The following is a 15,029-nucleotide window of genomic DNA, read 5'->3' on the forward strand; positions in this document are numbered from 1 at the left end:
GAAAAAGCACTGACACAATTGTTTCATTCACTGGATTGGGAATTTTAATTTATTTCATCTTCAATTCTATATTTACAGGATCATCATTTTTATACCGTCAACTTAAAATATTTTATTCCTCACAAACTTTTCTCTCGCCTCCTTGTTTTTTTCTCTCTTTTTTCTCCAAACTTATCTAAAAAATACAAATTCATAAACCAACGGTTTACGTGCAAAATTCCCCTATCGATATTATTTTGTAATTTCCTTTGTCATGCACTTTTACACACACCATAAAAAAGGTTTCCTTACTTTTGTATAGCCAATAAAAAATCATACTTTTTTTTTTCTTCCTCTCTCTAATTTTACCAAACTGCACAGCAAAAAAATCCTACAATGATGACTGTGGACAATCATATTGTTTTTCTTCTGTTATTATAGCCATTGAAGAGTGAACAAATTACATTCCTTTGTGAAGATTTACACAAAGTTCACAATTATACGTCGACAAACAGGAATAATGCTTATTGATTGAGCAATTGATATATGTATTTCATCAGTGCCACGAATCATCTCCGTAATCATTTCTTGCTGACTCCTTACAAAATAACACACATTTCATCAATATTAGGGTAAAATTCACAACTTTAATTTGCATTTAGTTAGACTTCTTGGTTCTATATTCACAACGAAATACTGAATGACATCTTTTTTCTCTATGAAACATCTTATGCGATTTTCTGTCTTTGCTATTCCATTAAACACATCCTTTTTCTCTCTCTGACTGCTTATTTTAGGTAGAAAAGTTAGACGATTGAAAAGTGTTTCTGGAAGAAGGGTTTGAGGATTTTCGTGAGTGTTTGTTAATGATAGAAAGAATAGAAAACAGATTTCTGAGGGCGTTCTATGGGAGACACGGGGAAAAGTTCTGGTTAATAGAGAGATAGACATCCAACGAGGATAATTGTTATATGTATGTGTCTTTTAGGGAGGGCAATATGATATTTTCATTAATCTCAATGTTACTTCACATTTATTACATTCAGTATAGAACATTTTTTATCGCATAACTAATTTTCAGTCACTGCGCCTCTGATCCTCCCTCTCTCTCTCTCTCATTTATTTTCTCTCCCACACGCGTGCTTGTTCTCAGAGCGCAGAAATTACTTATCATTGTCTTATTTGGTTTACTCGTTACAGCATCTTTTCGTTTATCTCCAGCCCACAAATCATTACAAATTAGTATAACATTTTCAAAAGACTACAATACTTTGATGAAGAAAAAACATTTTATCTTATATATCTTTTATCAGTAGAAAAAAATCCATACAGAAAAGACTTCTCTTATCGCATAGAGATTGGAAGAAAATTGATTAAAGGAGAAATTATTGTTGTTTAGAAATTGGCAGTTAGTAATTTGCATCTATTACTCAATTGATTACTTTGGCCTTTTAATAGTTACTCATTACCCTACTTCTTGTCTCTCTCTCTCTTTCTCATTTCTTCTCCCCTCGAAATAAATAAAGAAGTGGAATGTTTCATCTCAGTCAGTGTTTTCGTCTTTTCTTGCTAAATAGAATGAAGTGACTTGTCCGAATGAGTGATATTCAAAATAATGAGAGAAATACAATTTTTTTTTCAATTTCCCAACTAAGAAAGTTTATCTACGTTGAATCTCTCAATCGTTTTCTTCAATTGGAGCTCGGCTATGATCACTACCAAGGCACGTAGATGAGCTTTTCCATTATTATCCCATGTATTCTAAAGTGCAAAGAGCGAATAAAGAAAGATAACGAAGAAAATCCAGCTGGAATCAATTACAGGAAAAAATCAAACATTCCACTTCAAGCTTGCAATTGAAATAGTTTTCATTGTTGTGTGTTTTTCATCTCCTCTTCTCTATTTTTTTCCTCTAATTACACGAAACCCTCATTAAATAATAGTTACTTTAATTATTAAATGTTACTTTAAAAATCACAGTATTGATAAAATGCTGCCACACGAATTTCCTTTGCCATGTCAGAGAACACGGAATTATTATGAATTTAGCAACTTTCTCCGCAACTTTCCACTCCACTGTCCGAAAGATTGGTCTCTCTTACCTCATTTCTACCAGATGCAGCATTGAAATCAATATAAACATTAACTATCTGTATAATATTTGTATCATTTTACTGGTTCGTCTTTGCTTTTCGATAGAATAAGAAATATTTCTCCTATTAAACTTACTTCTTCAATCTTAAACATTTCTCACGATTTTCCTAGTTTCTCTCTTTCTCTCTCTCTCTTTCCCGTCATTTTGTAATATCATTAAAATAATAACACAAATAATATATAAAAATATAAAATAGGCAACAAAAATTACACAACAGAAGACTGATTCTACTGCCTCCCACTATTATCTAGAAAATACACATGTTTCTTCTTAATAAAATTCAATATTAGAAAATCTTGGTTGCTTCTCTCTCTCTCTCTCAATCTACTCGTATGCTCTTAGAAGACTTTCGTTTTGCGGCGTGTGTGGGTGAAATTATGCTATAACAAGTGGCTCATCGTCAGCGAATCGCGGTGTTTCGTGATGTTCCTCATCCTCCAGCACATCAGCACCGATTCTAGTGGCACCAGTCTTCGAATCGTAGTGCGAATTGGCGAATCGCGAGAAGGAATTCTGCTGTCTCCTGTGCTTTTGCACGAAGAATATCACAACACCTGCGATGATGAGCACAAGCGCTGTCATAATTACAACCCACACGACAGTATAAGAAGTGAGTTCCTCCTCCCGTTTCGCGCTGAAAGTGGTAATCGAATCAAACAACTCAGACTCGCCGAATTGGGAATAGAAGCCCTATGAACGAAAAATTCCATTTGTTAGTTATTCGACCACATACGATCTTTGTTGTTTATATGAGATAAGGGATTACGCACTCTTGACGATTTGGTCCTCACACCAACGATGTATGTCCTGTCCGTTCCTAGAACCTCCTCCTCCAAGCCTTGAATCGCATTGAGTTTGGTAAGGCTCACAGACACAGGAGGATAAGGACTTTCGAGAACGTACAACGGTGTCACTCGATACATCCTGTTTTCCCTCACTGGATCATAATTCCTCGCATTGAGAATAATCACAACTTGATATTTGATCCTAAAGGATAAATCAAATTATGATCAATCAATTTCTCCTTCGTCATCTCACGCGATAATCTTACCTCTCAGCTGTGTAGTTCTGAATCTCCTTCCAGTAGACCGTAAGAGTATTGTTCTTCTCATGCCACACTCTTAGTTGGCGCGGCACCGGAAGTGGCGGAGAGTAAATTATCATCGAGACTGGCACTGAATCTTTGGTATTTGTTGCAACGGTGATATCATACTCAGCACCGTCAGGAATACCCGTGAAAACGTGAGTCATGCTCCTGTTGTTGTCCAATTTCGGCACAACCACCGATGTCTTGTTCAGCTGCATCTCCGTCACGGTAATCTAAAATCAGAAGATAAATCATATCATTAGAATCATTCGGCAGGAAATTTGTTTACAAGCCTGATTACGCAGTGGGTCAAATAAATCAATCATTAATGTAAATGTGTTCTCTTATCTCATATTACCAGCTCACAATTGAGACACTCAACACCTTAACACCCCTCTAATCTCTTGATAAATTCCATTAATTGGTCATATATCTCCCGAACGTGGTACCTTTCAGATAGTCCTACATATTTTTATCAATGAAACCGAAACTGCGAAAACTCACCCAAATAAATATTGCTCATGAAAAGGAAAATCACTCACCGCATAACCCGATGGCACATCGCCAAAAGGACAACTGTGATCCCATGTTATTATCAACTCGTGCCTCTTCCCATCGACGTAGGCATTGAGGTTCTTCGGTGGCCACTTCTCATTGAAGGGAGTGTCGAAGCGAAGGGGACTGTAGTTCAGTGGTCCCGGACCAACAGGCCCAATAATTCCAACATTAAAGAGATACGCTTCACACGGATAAATGTCCGTAACGACAATCTCAGTATCGTGTGTCCTCAGCCTAACCTCTGCAAGTATTCCAGAAATAAACCATGTAATATAGAAGAACATATTTCAGACTACTCCTTTTACTCACTCTCATAGACCTCTTGAAGAGTCGTTCCGTAGTAAATGCCATACTCGATATCCATATTATGGTTATAGGGCGGTCTCCTCCACGACAAAGTCACTGACGGTCCTGTGTGATTGCCTGAGATCCCTAAATGTGGAACTTCCATAAGTTCTTCGCCGGGTATTAGTACTGTCAATACTTGAGATCTCCCGAAGAATTGCTTGACAAACGCCGACACCTTGATAACATAGCGCACACCCCGATTGAGTTTGGTCAAAACCATCTGTGTCTCTTTGGTCGTCATCGCCGGGATGTGAGGATAGGGCTGAGGTAGAACCAATTGTACGATGTATCCATCCACGCGTGTAATTGGGTCCCACTTGATTTTCACTGTGTCGTTGTACGTTTCCACGAGCACAAGATTCTTCAGAGCATCGATATTTGTGGTATCGTCAAATGTAAGTTTGGCCATTTGGCTGTTCGCGCTCTCGTACTTGGTATTCTTCGCTCTCACCCAGAACAAATAAGTGGTGTTGCCGAAGAAGCTCGTCTCAATGGTTATTGAGGTCTCATTGGCACCCGTTGTCACTGACTGTGGCTGCAATGGGGCGTAGTTATTGGTCCCGCTGATGACACTGTAGTACACAGTGTAGCCCACGAGCACTCCACACGACATACTCGGCGCTTTCCATGACACCTGCAGAGATAGAGTTTACAAAGTTAATAATTGCTACACTTATCCAACATCTCAATGCCATTTGCAGAACATCACTCATTCTCATTCCACCTCAAATCAGTCTGCAAAACTATGTCAAAACATGCTAATGAAACTGTAAAATGTACCTGACATAACCACAGATTCTAATGAAAGTTACATTTTGGAAAGTTCACCGTGTGGCATAAAGGATTCTATGAAATCAATATATTTTCGCAATTAATGACTCGACTATTATGTCCGTTCCAAATATCCGTTTATTCACTTCACTAAAGCTCATCCCAAAATATCAATCAATGCTATTGATCTACTTTGACTGATTACTCGTAATATCTCGTTTCTCCCATCGTGCATTTTACATTTGAAAGCACTGATATTATCATCACAGGACTTATCATTAATGCACACACCACTCAACTCGCCAATGAATTGAACACGCCGATGATATTACACCGCATTGAATTATTCAGCACAATTTCATCAGCGGGAACAAATTCAATGCTTCTGTGCCATTGACCGTTTATCGTGTGGGACCATTAAAGGGGTAAAGAGATTTTTCAGCTCTTCAGCAAACCATAAAATCAAAGCGATTTTCTGATTTTATCGACAAATACATAGTTTCAATGATGCTGCTGAGCACAGCTCGTCTTCAATTTTCACATCAGCGAATGAGGTTGTACCAAAATGCTGAATAACCAGTTAAATACCCACTTGATATGGACCCTTAATGACTCTCCATAAAAATCTTATTAGTTTTTAATTTCCCCAATCAATCATTCCGTTCTATCCACAACAGTAGCTATTAAAATTTGTGCCTCACCTGTACTCTGGAGCCATTCATCTGGACGGCAGTGACATTGACCGGTTCCGTGGGAACACCTTCAGCCGTTGTAGTGGTGAGGAAGAGATAGGGCGGCGAGACGCGCAGCGCTCCTTTGACACGTACATATACCGTGAGGTTGTACGACGTGTACGGCCTCAGGTTTGTCACTCTGTGCTCCGTATTGGACAACCATTCAGTGTGATTCTTCCATATACCAGTGTCAATGAGGGAAATCGATGGCAAGAACTCAAAGACAATGTTCTGTGGCACAGGAATCCACCAGAACATTAGCAAGTTGGTGGCGTTAAGCGTCCTCTCGTCCACTCCAATATGAATCACTTGGTAAATTCTCGACGAGGTGTTGCAAGCCTTCTCATCGGAACCATCATAGCAGTCCTGCTTACCATCGCACAACTTTCCAAGTGGCATACAATGGTTGTCACAAGTGAAGTAGCCCGTTTTGCAACTAACCGGAGGCATCGGGCGATTGGGATGCTTCTCGCAGTCCTCCTCATCACTTCCATCAATACAGTTGATGAACTTGTCACACCTTTTCTCCATCGGCAAGCACAGGCCATCGCTGTAGCACCGGAATTTACCAGCACCACAAATTTTCTTCGCATCATTCGAGCAATGCTCCTCATCCTCACCCTTGTCACAGTCCGCCATTCCATCGCACACATACCGCTTCAGGATGCACAGTCCTGAGTCGCAGCGGAACTGATTCGGTTTGCACTTCTCCACCATCGGCGGATGAATGGGTTTAGAGGTGGTGGTTGTGATGTTAGATGGGGCACAGCCCAGCTCATCTGACAGATCGCCACAGTCATTCACACCGTCGCATTTCCACCAGTAGGGAATACACTTGCTATTGTTGCACTTAAACATCCAGTCATGGCACACATCTGACGGCAGAACATTGATGCCTGGCTTTCTGGGCGGAATGGCCGTGATGTTGGGACAATTTTGCTCATCCGCCCCATTCGTGCAGTCCTGATCACCATCACAAGTCCAAGTCTTGTATATACAGTGACCGTCGCCACAGTTGAACATCCACGGATCGCAGGAATTATTAGTGCAATTGTTCTCATCACTAGAATCAGGACAGTCATGATCATTGTCACATCGCCACTGCAATGGAATGCACGTTCCCGTTGAGTTGCATCTGAAAATAGCCAAAAGTTAATTTTGCTATCACAAGGACAAGAAATAATGGAAAACTCACTTGAACTCATCAGGCTTGCATTGAATATGAGCTGTGATGTTTTTGGCCGTACAATTGGACTCATCTGACTTGTCGCGACAATCATCCTCGCCATCGCACACCCACTTGTCTATGATACATCGTCCATTCTGACATCGGAACTCATTATTGTCGCATGCGTGGAATGAGCAGTTCAGCTCATCACTACCATCGTTGCAATCCTTCTCGTGATCACAAGCAAAATACTGTGGAATGCAAATGTTGTCGGACTTGCAAGTGAACATGTGTGGAGGACAGGGAAGTGTCTTGAGAAGACATCCCATCTCATCAGAGTTGTCTCCACAGTCATTCTCGTCATCACAGCGATACATCATGGGCACGCAGAGGCGATTGCTGCAGGTGAAATATCCCGGTGCACAAGTATTGGCCAGCTGAGGGCAAGTCTTGTTAGCATACGGCTTCAAGCTGCCTGGACAGAGGCATTCTCCCGTTGGGGATTTCTCCATGCCATCGGGACAGAGGCAAGTGTATCCGTTTTTGGGGGCTCCAACGCACATGTGAGAGCACTTGTTCTCGCTGCATGCATTCGTTCCCTCCTGGATGGAGTGAGCGTAAACCTTGAGATCCATTAGTGTCGCCATCTCCTCGGCAATCGAGTGGATTATTATCCCCTTGTCTTTGTCCGCCGAGAACACCGAGTCCATCTTCCAGTCATCCCAGTACATCAGATCCTTATACACAGCCACAGCGAACGGATGAGCCACTCGAGGATCTTGCTCGAGAATCTTCTGGAAGCCAAGACCGTGGAGATCACAACTGGCTATGTAGTCTTTGCTGGCATCCACCCAATACACTCTCTCGGCAATATAGTCAATAGTAACGCCATTCGGCCATACAACTTGTGGCTTCGAGAAGAGCACCTTAATGTCTGTCCCATCAAGATTAGCCCTAGATAACGCAGGTTTTGCCGAGCTCCAATCTGTCCAGAACAAATATCCCTGAAGCGGATGAACAACAATTCCGCGCGGTTTAGCCAAGTGAGCAGACCCAATTATAGTCTTTCGCATCCTCGCGTGGGCATCAAGTGACGTCTTGACAGCCTCAATCTTCGTTCGTGTGCCATCCACGAAGAACAGCAACTGAGACACCCAGTCGTATGACATTCCCTCCACAGATGCGAGATCTGTATCCACAAGAACCTCACGGGACTGATTTCCATTTAAGCACTGCCTCCCAATGGTGTCTGTTAGGATGTCCGCCCAGAACACACAGTTGTTCTTGAGATCAAAGTCAATGGCTATAACATTTCTCAGATCAGACACTGGAAGTTGCTCCTTCTTGCCGGTGGACAAATCAATTCGTGAGATGTGATCACGCTGCGCCACGATCAAGAAACTATTGGCCTCCTCCATTGGGCAAGCAATCTCCTGTGGCAAATACTGAGACGAGTATCCATCAATGCACACGTCGCCGTCGATTTTCCTGTATCCCTTCGTGCGATTGTAGAATCCACCTGGTTTGCACGTTGATGGGATTTTGTAAGGATCATAGCTAGTGAGTGTCTTATTCCGGATGCACGGAGAATTGTAGTTCATCCTCGAGAATCCAAAATCACACTCGAAATCCCATCCATTGCAGGGACACACTACAGTCCTCGTGGGCCGCTGATAGTCTAAACCATTGTGACAGTTTGCATGCGGAATTCGCCTCTGGTACGTCTCCTGGAGTCCCAGAACGCACGGCATCAGTGTGTCACCGGTGAGAGAACCTGGAGCCCAAAACTTGTAGTCGTCCTGCGTGCAGTTGCTGCTAAACGCACTCTTCAGATCAATTTTAATGATCAACCATCTGTGCTCTTCAGGTTCAGATCCGAAGAGAGTGAAAATCGTCGTATTCGTGTGAGGCTCAATCATCAGTCCATACACCTTGAGCTCTCTGTTGTGGAACGGAGTCGAATGCCATTTCTCTCCCTCGTCAGTCGAGTAGAGAATCTCCAGCGTCTCTCCCTTCGACTTGAAGTATTTTACAGCCACGAGAATGCCGCCGTGATCGCCAAAGTTGAAGAAATGGTAGTTTTTGAGGATTTGCTTCCATGTAACACCAGCATCACGAGATATAAACACTCCCGGATGTCCCTTCAGACTCTTTCCAACTGTCCCGGAAGCCATTATGACACCCGGAGCAGATTTCGAGCTCATTATTGTGGGTGATCGCGTCACTGGGTAGAGTTGACTGAATTTCTGCGATAAGTGGAGACTGCAATCTTTGGTGCAATTGATAAATTGCCCCTCATCGTCGACTGTGGGCGCGGTGATTGGACGCCACGATGCACCATGATCGAACGTGATGACCGAGACGAGATGCTCAGGCCCAACGATCCCCACAACCTTCAAGCCCCACGACGGCTGGCGAGAGACGCGACTCGCAATGTAAATTCCACGTAATCCCTCCACTTTGTAGAGATCTGTAAATGCCTCGTCGGACGTCTGAATGAGCCAGCTGGATCTCCACGTTAGTTCCGGGACGAATGTAAACACATTCTCCAAGCTGGGCACAAAGAATACATGAGTCACCTTCTCGTCCACCTCGGAGACATACAGATGGCACACAATTTCACTGTGGACGACAGAGACAAAGATCCTCTTGCCTTCGACGTCAGCAATATGAAGACCCCGAATTGGGAGGTTTGACTGGAATTCTGCCTTCACGAATCGCCCTCGCTTGTAGGAGATCAGCAACTGTGTGTCATTCATCACCTTCCGAGTGGCAAACATAAAGTCCTTCTTCACATGAAAGTCCTGCACATTTTCAATCAACAGGTTGAACTTAATCTTGGCGCGTTCTTTCACCAGCTCCGACGCGTTCATGAAGATCACAGCTGATGCATTGTTAGCCTCCTTGCGCTCCACATACAGATGGACAGGCATTCCCTCGCCCGAAGACCACACATAGGACTTGACAAAACTCTGGATAAGAGTGAAGCTCTGGCCAAAGTCATTTGTGTAGTACAACTTCCTCTCCGGATCCTCCTTGTCGAGTGCCAAGAAGGTCTTGCGATCCAGATCGTAGAAAGAAATGTCTGATGGAGAAAAGTCCAGTGTATTTCGCTGCACAGTTTTTCCATGATCAAGACTAGTAAAAATCGTCTTATGCCTCGGATCAGTGAAGACAATCTGCAAGTGCAGAAATAACTCTGTCAGCACGCCTAATTTACATTCATCATTACTGACTCATAGAGTGTTTATATTGTGAAAGTTCATTAGATTATTAGTCAACTCTTTTCCATTCTAGCTAGGCGTAAATAACAATCGCACAACTACGAAAAACAGGCTAAAGTGGATTGATGGAAAGCTGCATAATTAACACCGTGACACGGGACATTGTGTAACGCAGTGGCTCGAATGATACTGCGCTGTTTACAGATGACACCACTGCCATCATGTGACCCCTTATCAAAGCACTCCAATCTATTACTAAATTATCTCTAAGAAGATTGTTAGAAGTGAATTGAGAATCTCCGCATCGTATCAATGTCCGTTGATTCAGTAAGTGCTGCACAAACACTCATCCTCCGTATCATCACATAATATTGTAGGAATACAGGGTCATTGATCTGTGTCGGTGTTTCCCTCCACAGATACATACTTTTGATTTAAATGAATTTAAATAAAAACGCCGCACCAAGAGAATTCGCCAAAGTGGAACAAAACACCTACATAGAAACTGGTTCATAACTCAATTAAATATTGAGCTAGTGAAAAGAGAGGAACAGCAAGTGTGGAGATAATAAAATATAATCACCGTATTGAATTTTGGATGTGTGATGAATTGATCCAGTGTCGAGTTTCCCTCACTTCCATTCACCGACACTTTGAACATGTCCGTCTTATCTTGGAACGTATCCCCGTAGTCGTAGGAGATGAAGACAGCCGACGGAGACGGCGTCTCAGTCATCTTTGCATCCTCCATGGGACCGAGGGGCGGTTCACGCGCCAGGCAGATCATCACGTCGGTGCCCTCGCCCAGCCAGTGCACCATCAGCTGAGCATGACTGTCATTGAGAGCATTCACCTGAAAGCAGATTAACACATTTGAAATAAACGGATTAGCGCCAGAGGCATTCCACCAAATTCCACCACCCATCAATAATTCAATTGCCGCTCGTTCACAATTCATTGCCGATTTTATCGGGGAAATTCAACAACATTCCAACATCACACATAGCGGAAGATTCGCTTTTCCCCAGACAGATCCGTTATCGTTGCTACATTTCCTCTCAAAAGTGCAGAAAACTCTAAATGCAACCCATTATTTCATTACCAAGGTTCTCCTTTATGTACTACAACTGCAAAGCAGAGAAATGCGAGTGGGAAATAAAGCATTATGATGAATCAAGAAGACGGAAATTCACACGGCGGCATACCAGAGATAAAATTATAATATTATCACAAATTCTACAAAGTCGCCGCAAGATGCACTCCATCATAATTCTGCAATTGTAGTTACCAAAACTAATTGGAAAAACACCCTTAGTTGCAGTCATCTGCAATGGATGGATTGTTATGAAAGTTTACGCATATTTGCATACAATTAAGCATTGATGCACATTTAAATGATGTATTTGAACTTGAAATTTTATTACTGGCTCAGTGAGTTCAAGTACGCGCCAGCCAGAGCTAATTAATACCACTTTGGACTGGCCACAATTTGCTCCTCATCAAAAGTTAATTGAAATGTAACACCTCCCCACATCATTAAAATGCTCGTCGTATTAACTTCACGCATGAATAGGGCACATTTTGCTCATTACTTTGATGCCAAGCCATAGTGAAACCACCACAATTCACGACAGAACTGAAGCGTACTGAAATTTTGTCAAAGTGAAATGAATAGTTGAAGTAATAGTTGAACAACATACTAAGATATTTAATCAAACTCTAAGAATTCCCTCCACAGCCACGTGGAATTTCCTTTCATTAATAAAATAATGAAGTACCTTTGAGTCACAAAGTTTGCCCTGGGAAAGCCCTACAAAGTTCCCAAAATTAAATATTCTGTGAGAAAGGCTGGAAAAAGAACTTTGCCAACTCATTGAATTTTATCAACAGTAAAGAAAGATATAACTGAGACTCATAGCTCATGCTATTTGTTCAAGTGGAGACTACCATAGAAATGCTAATGAAAAAGTTTGTCTGAAAATTTCCACAGACACATTACAAACACACAATTCTCTTTTTTCCCCATTTCACTGAAGCCCAATCGAAAGTGACGCTTATTTTTGCCATTTCATTTATCAATTATCAGTGCCAGACATTCGAATCTTTGCCAAATCACATGATAAGACACTTTTTGACACAAGCAAAAATATAGAGCGCATTTTATTTTTCACACTCAAGAAAGCCCGCAAAGGAAAGCGTGCAAAGAAGGTATTAATAGCAACTGGATGTGAATATTCTTAGATTTACCAACAAAGAATATTATTGCTCTTTCTACTCTCCTTGGAAATGAGAAAATACAAATATATCCCTGAAAAGAACATTAGTCGGAATGGACTTGACCATCCAATGACTCAAAAAATATGTATATTGTGACAAAGAAAGTGCGTTAAAAGACAAAAATCAGTTATAATTGTATTAAATTTCATAATAGGAGACAACCAAAAATATCATTACAATCAATTTCAACACACAATAAAAATTACATGAATGATTAACTGAAAAAACGCCTTCCGCTCTCTCATGATTTCAACAAGAAACGCAATTTTCATGGTGAAGTTCTTTTTTTGTTGGACACAACCGTGAAAATAGATAAGGAAAGTCAATTGCAATTGAAACCATTTTTTCCCACCCTACATTTACCTCAATAACACACTAAACTCGAGTATTTGATAACAATGTACATATTTTTCAACCTATCCAGGCACATTTTGAGCAAAGTTGGCGAGTTTCATCAATAATATCGGATTTCCACAATTATTCACATTTTATTAATTCAATTAGAGTGACTGTAAAAATATGTTTCCAGCTCCCATTTCAAACTTATTCACTCTCTTTCACCATCTATCTCTCTCATTGGTGCGGAAAATGCGGGAGTGTGGGAGAAAAATGATGGCTCCCGAGATGACTTTCCCATGGAAACCCTCATCATCCCCCGTTTCTCTGCATTTACTGTACCAAGCGGGCTTACATCAAGTGAGGAAATAGATTAATAATTGCTCTCGTGTAATTGCGCTTATTGTCCTACTTGTGTTTTACGGGTAGTCATCATGGCTGGAATTCGTCCGTATGGACAAAAGCAGGAATGTTAGTCACTGACTGAAACAGTTTCACATTTTTCACTTTATTGATTTATCCCAAATATTTGCCAACATGACACTTTCATGGGGAAACTATAAAAAGCAACTCAATCCAATACTTATCCAAAAAAAACTCATACACGTGATATACAATAGGTTATTAAAAAAAAAAAAACATTTAGAAAACCCACGGACAGAGAAGTCACAATATTCACAACTTGCAAGATTAGATTCTTTACTAACTTTTCGCTTACACACTTTGTTTTCCAATTAAAAAACACACCTAAATGTTTGTAAATAATGTTGAAGAAAACATCATTGCCCAACGAAATAAACACAATGTTGTGCGTGACTCCCATTGAGCATCTCAAAATAGTCTTCTAAACTAAACCTTTGCGTGAAAAACAATCAGAGATAGAAATAGATAAGTCACCAAACTCATTTGCCCGCTCTTGAATTCCTCCTTCGCAATACTAGAGGAGAATTATTAGAACGGAGAGATGGGGAACAAGTATTTAGAGGTCGATGTTTCCCTTCGAGGGAATTCCCGCGTGATTTATTTTTAAACATTCATTAGTGGGAAAGAAAATCCGTAAAAAGTGCACACGAATACTTTAATAATAAAGTTGAAACTTGTGTTTACACTCAGCATTTCCCCTTTTATCTATTCAGCTTTTTGAAAAGAACATCGGAATAAATTACGAATAGAGATAGTAGAAAAAGTAAAGCTAACTTTTTGCTGGCAAAACTTCTGCATGAAATTGCGCAAATATGAGTCACACATTTTCAAAATATCAATAAAAACTTTAGTGGGTATAACAAAGGGAAAGAACCACGGTTTTTTTTCGTTTCATCTCGTCATCATAAAGATAATTACAGTAAAATGTGCTGTAAAACTGTACATTTTCCCTAAAAGAAATTTTAAGTTGTAAGTAAACAAATGGAAAATAAGGGTTAATGAAATTTTAGCGTAGTTATTTTTGGAAATCAGACTCCTCGGATATTTTATCAGAACTGTATCTAAATCCTAGGTAAGTCAGAAGCCTTTATCTAATCCCCAAACATGTTTAAGACCATTGTTCTTTCTCAAAATGACGATAATCAAGTCAAGTTCTTTGTCCGATTTGGAATAAATTGATTTCAGTTTGGTCGATTTGAAGGCCAATTGGGGTAAATGGACGCAAAAGATTTTGGCTTGGTGACTTCTTATAGATTTAACTGTTTTTAACACATCTGATTGGATTGATTATCTCTCATGCATTTTGGCAATACGCAATTCAATTCTAAGATAAAGGGAAAATGGATTCGGAATCCTCACCGAATCAATAGAGCTCGGAAAATGGAAAGCCTTCGTGAACTGTACTGCCGCCGCTACAGACGGATTTAATCCCTATGCAGGGCTTCAGTGCCTCGCATTATGCGGATTCCCTCTTTCCGGAGCTTCGTCGTAATCAATGAAAGAGAATATTTTGCCTCTCCCTTGAGTGCCCGGTTATCTACGATAATTCACTTATCACGAGCGATTCTGCCTTGTTTGTTCACCCTTATCGGGGCTTTTCTGGGAAAATCCTGCATGGAAAAATGCCCGTATCGCACTGACTACAGACCAAGGGAGCTGCGAGAAGATTCCACACGCGGAGAAGAGAGTGGGCTTGTGATTTATTTGTAGGAATTGTTGAGGAATTGTATTCAATAAAACATTTCCTGATTCAATTAGCGAGACAAACTCCGAGTCGGCTTGAGTTTTTCAGCTCGCCGCTGTGCCCCCGCAATGGCCAGAAAGTGCGTAGCAGAGCAGGGAATGTTCGCCCAGCCTCTCTTACCTTTCCCCTGATGAGTTGATCCTCGATGGGGGCCGAGGCAGGAGCGCTCCGCCTGTGACGCACTTGCTCGTGTTGCGCCGTTACGGAGCCCCACCTGGGGCTTCC

At 41.2% G+C, this 15,029-nt stretch overlaps 1 protein-coding gene across 1 annotated transcript; it reads right to left on the reverse strand.

Moving 5' to 3' along the window:
• Positions 1 to 18: 18 nt before the first annotated feature.
• Positions 19 to 14,975, reverse strand: LOC132258987 (sortilin-related receptor-like). Its single transcript, XM_059756563.1, has 9 exons — positions 14,925 to 14,975; positions 10,608 to 10,877; positions 6,828 to 9,979; positions 5,600 to 6,767; positions 4,089 to 4,761; positions 3,764 to 4,020; positions 3,186 to 3,454; positions 2,905 to 3,121; positions 19 to 2,824 (listed from the first exon to the last, which is right to left on the reverse strand). The coding sequence occupies exons 2-9, from the start codon at positions 10,842 to 10,844 to the stop codon at positions 2,510 to 2,512; spliced, it is 6,288 nt and encodes a 2,095-aa protein (XP_059612546.1). The 5' UTR covers positions 10,845 to 10,877; positions 14,925 to 14,975; the 3' UTR covers positions 19 to 2,509.
• Between the last annotated feature and the right edge of the window lie 54 nt (positions 14,976 to 15,029).

Source organism: Phlebotomus argentipes, unplaced genomic scaffold, assembly GCF_947086385.1.
Source record: "Phlebotomus argentipes unplaced genomic scaffold, Phlebotomus argentipes genome assembly contig_6, whole genome shotgun sequence".
Lineage (NCBI taxonomy): Eukaryota > Metazoa > Arthropoda > Insecta > Diptera > Psychodidae > Phlebotomus > Phlebotomus argentipes.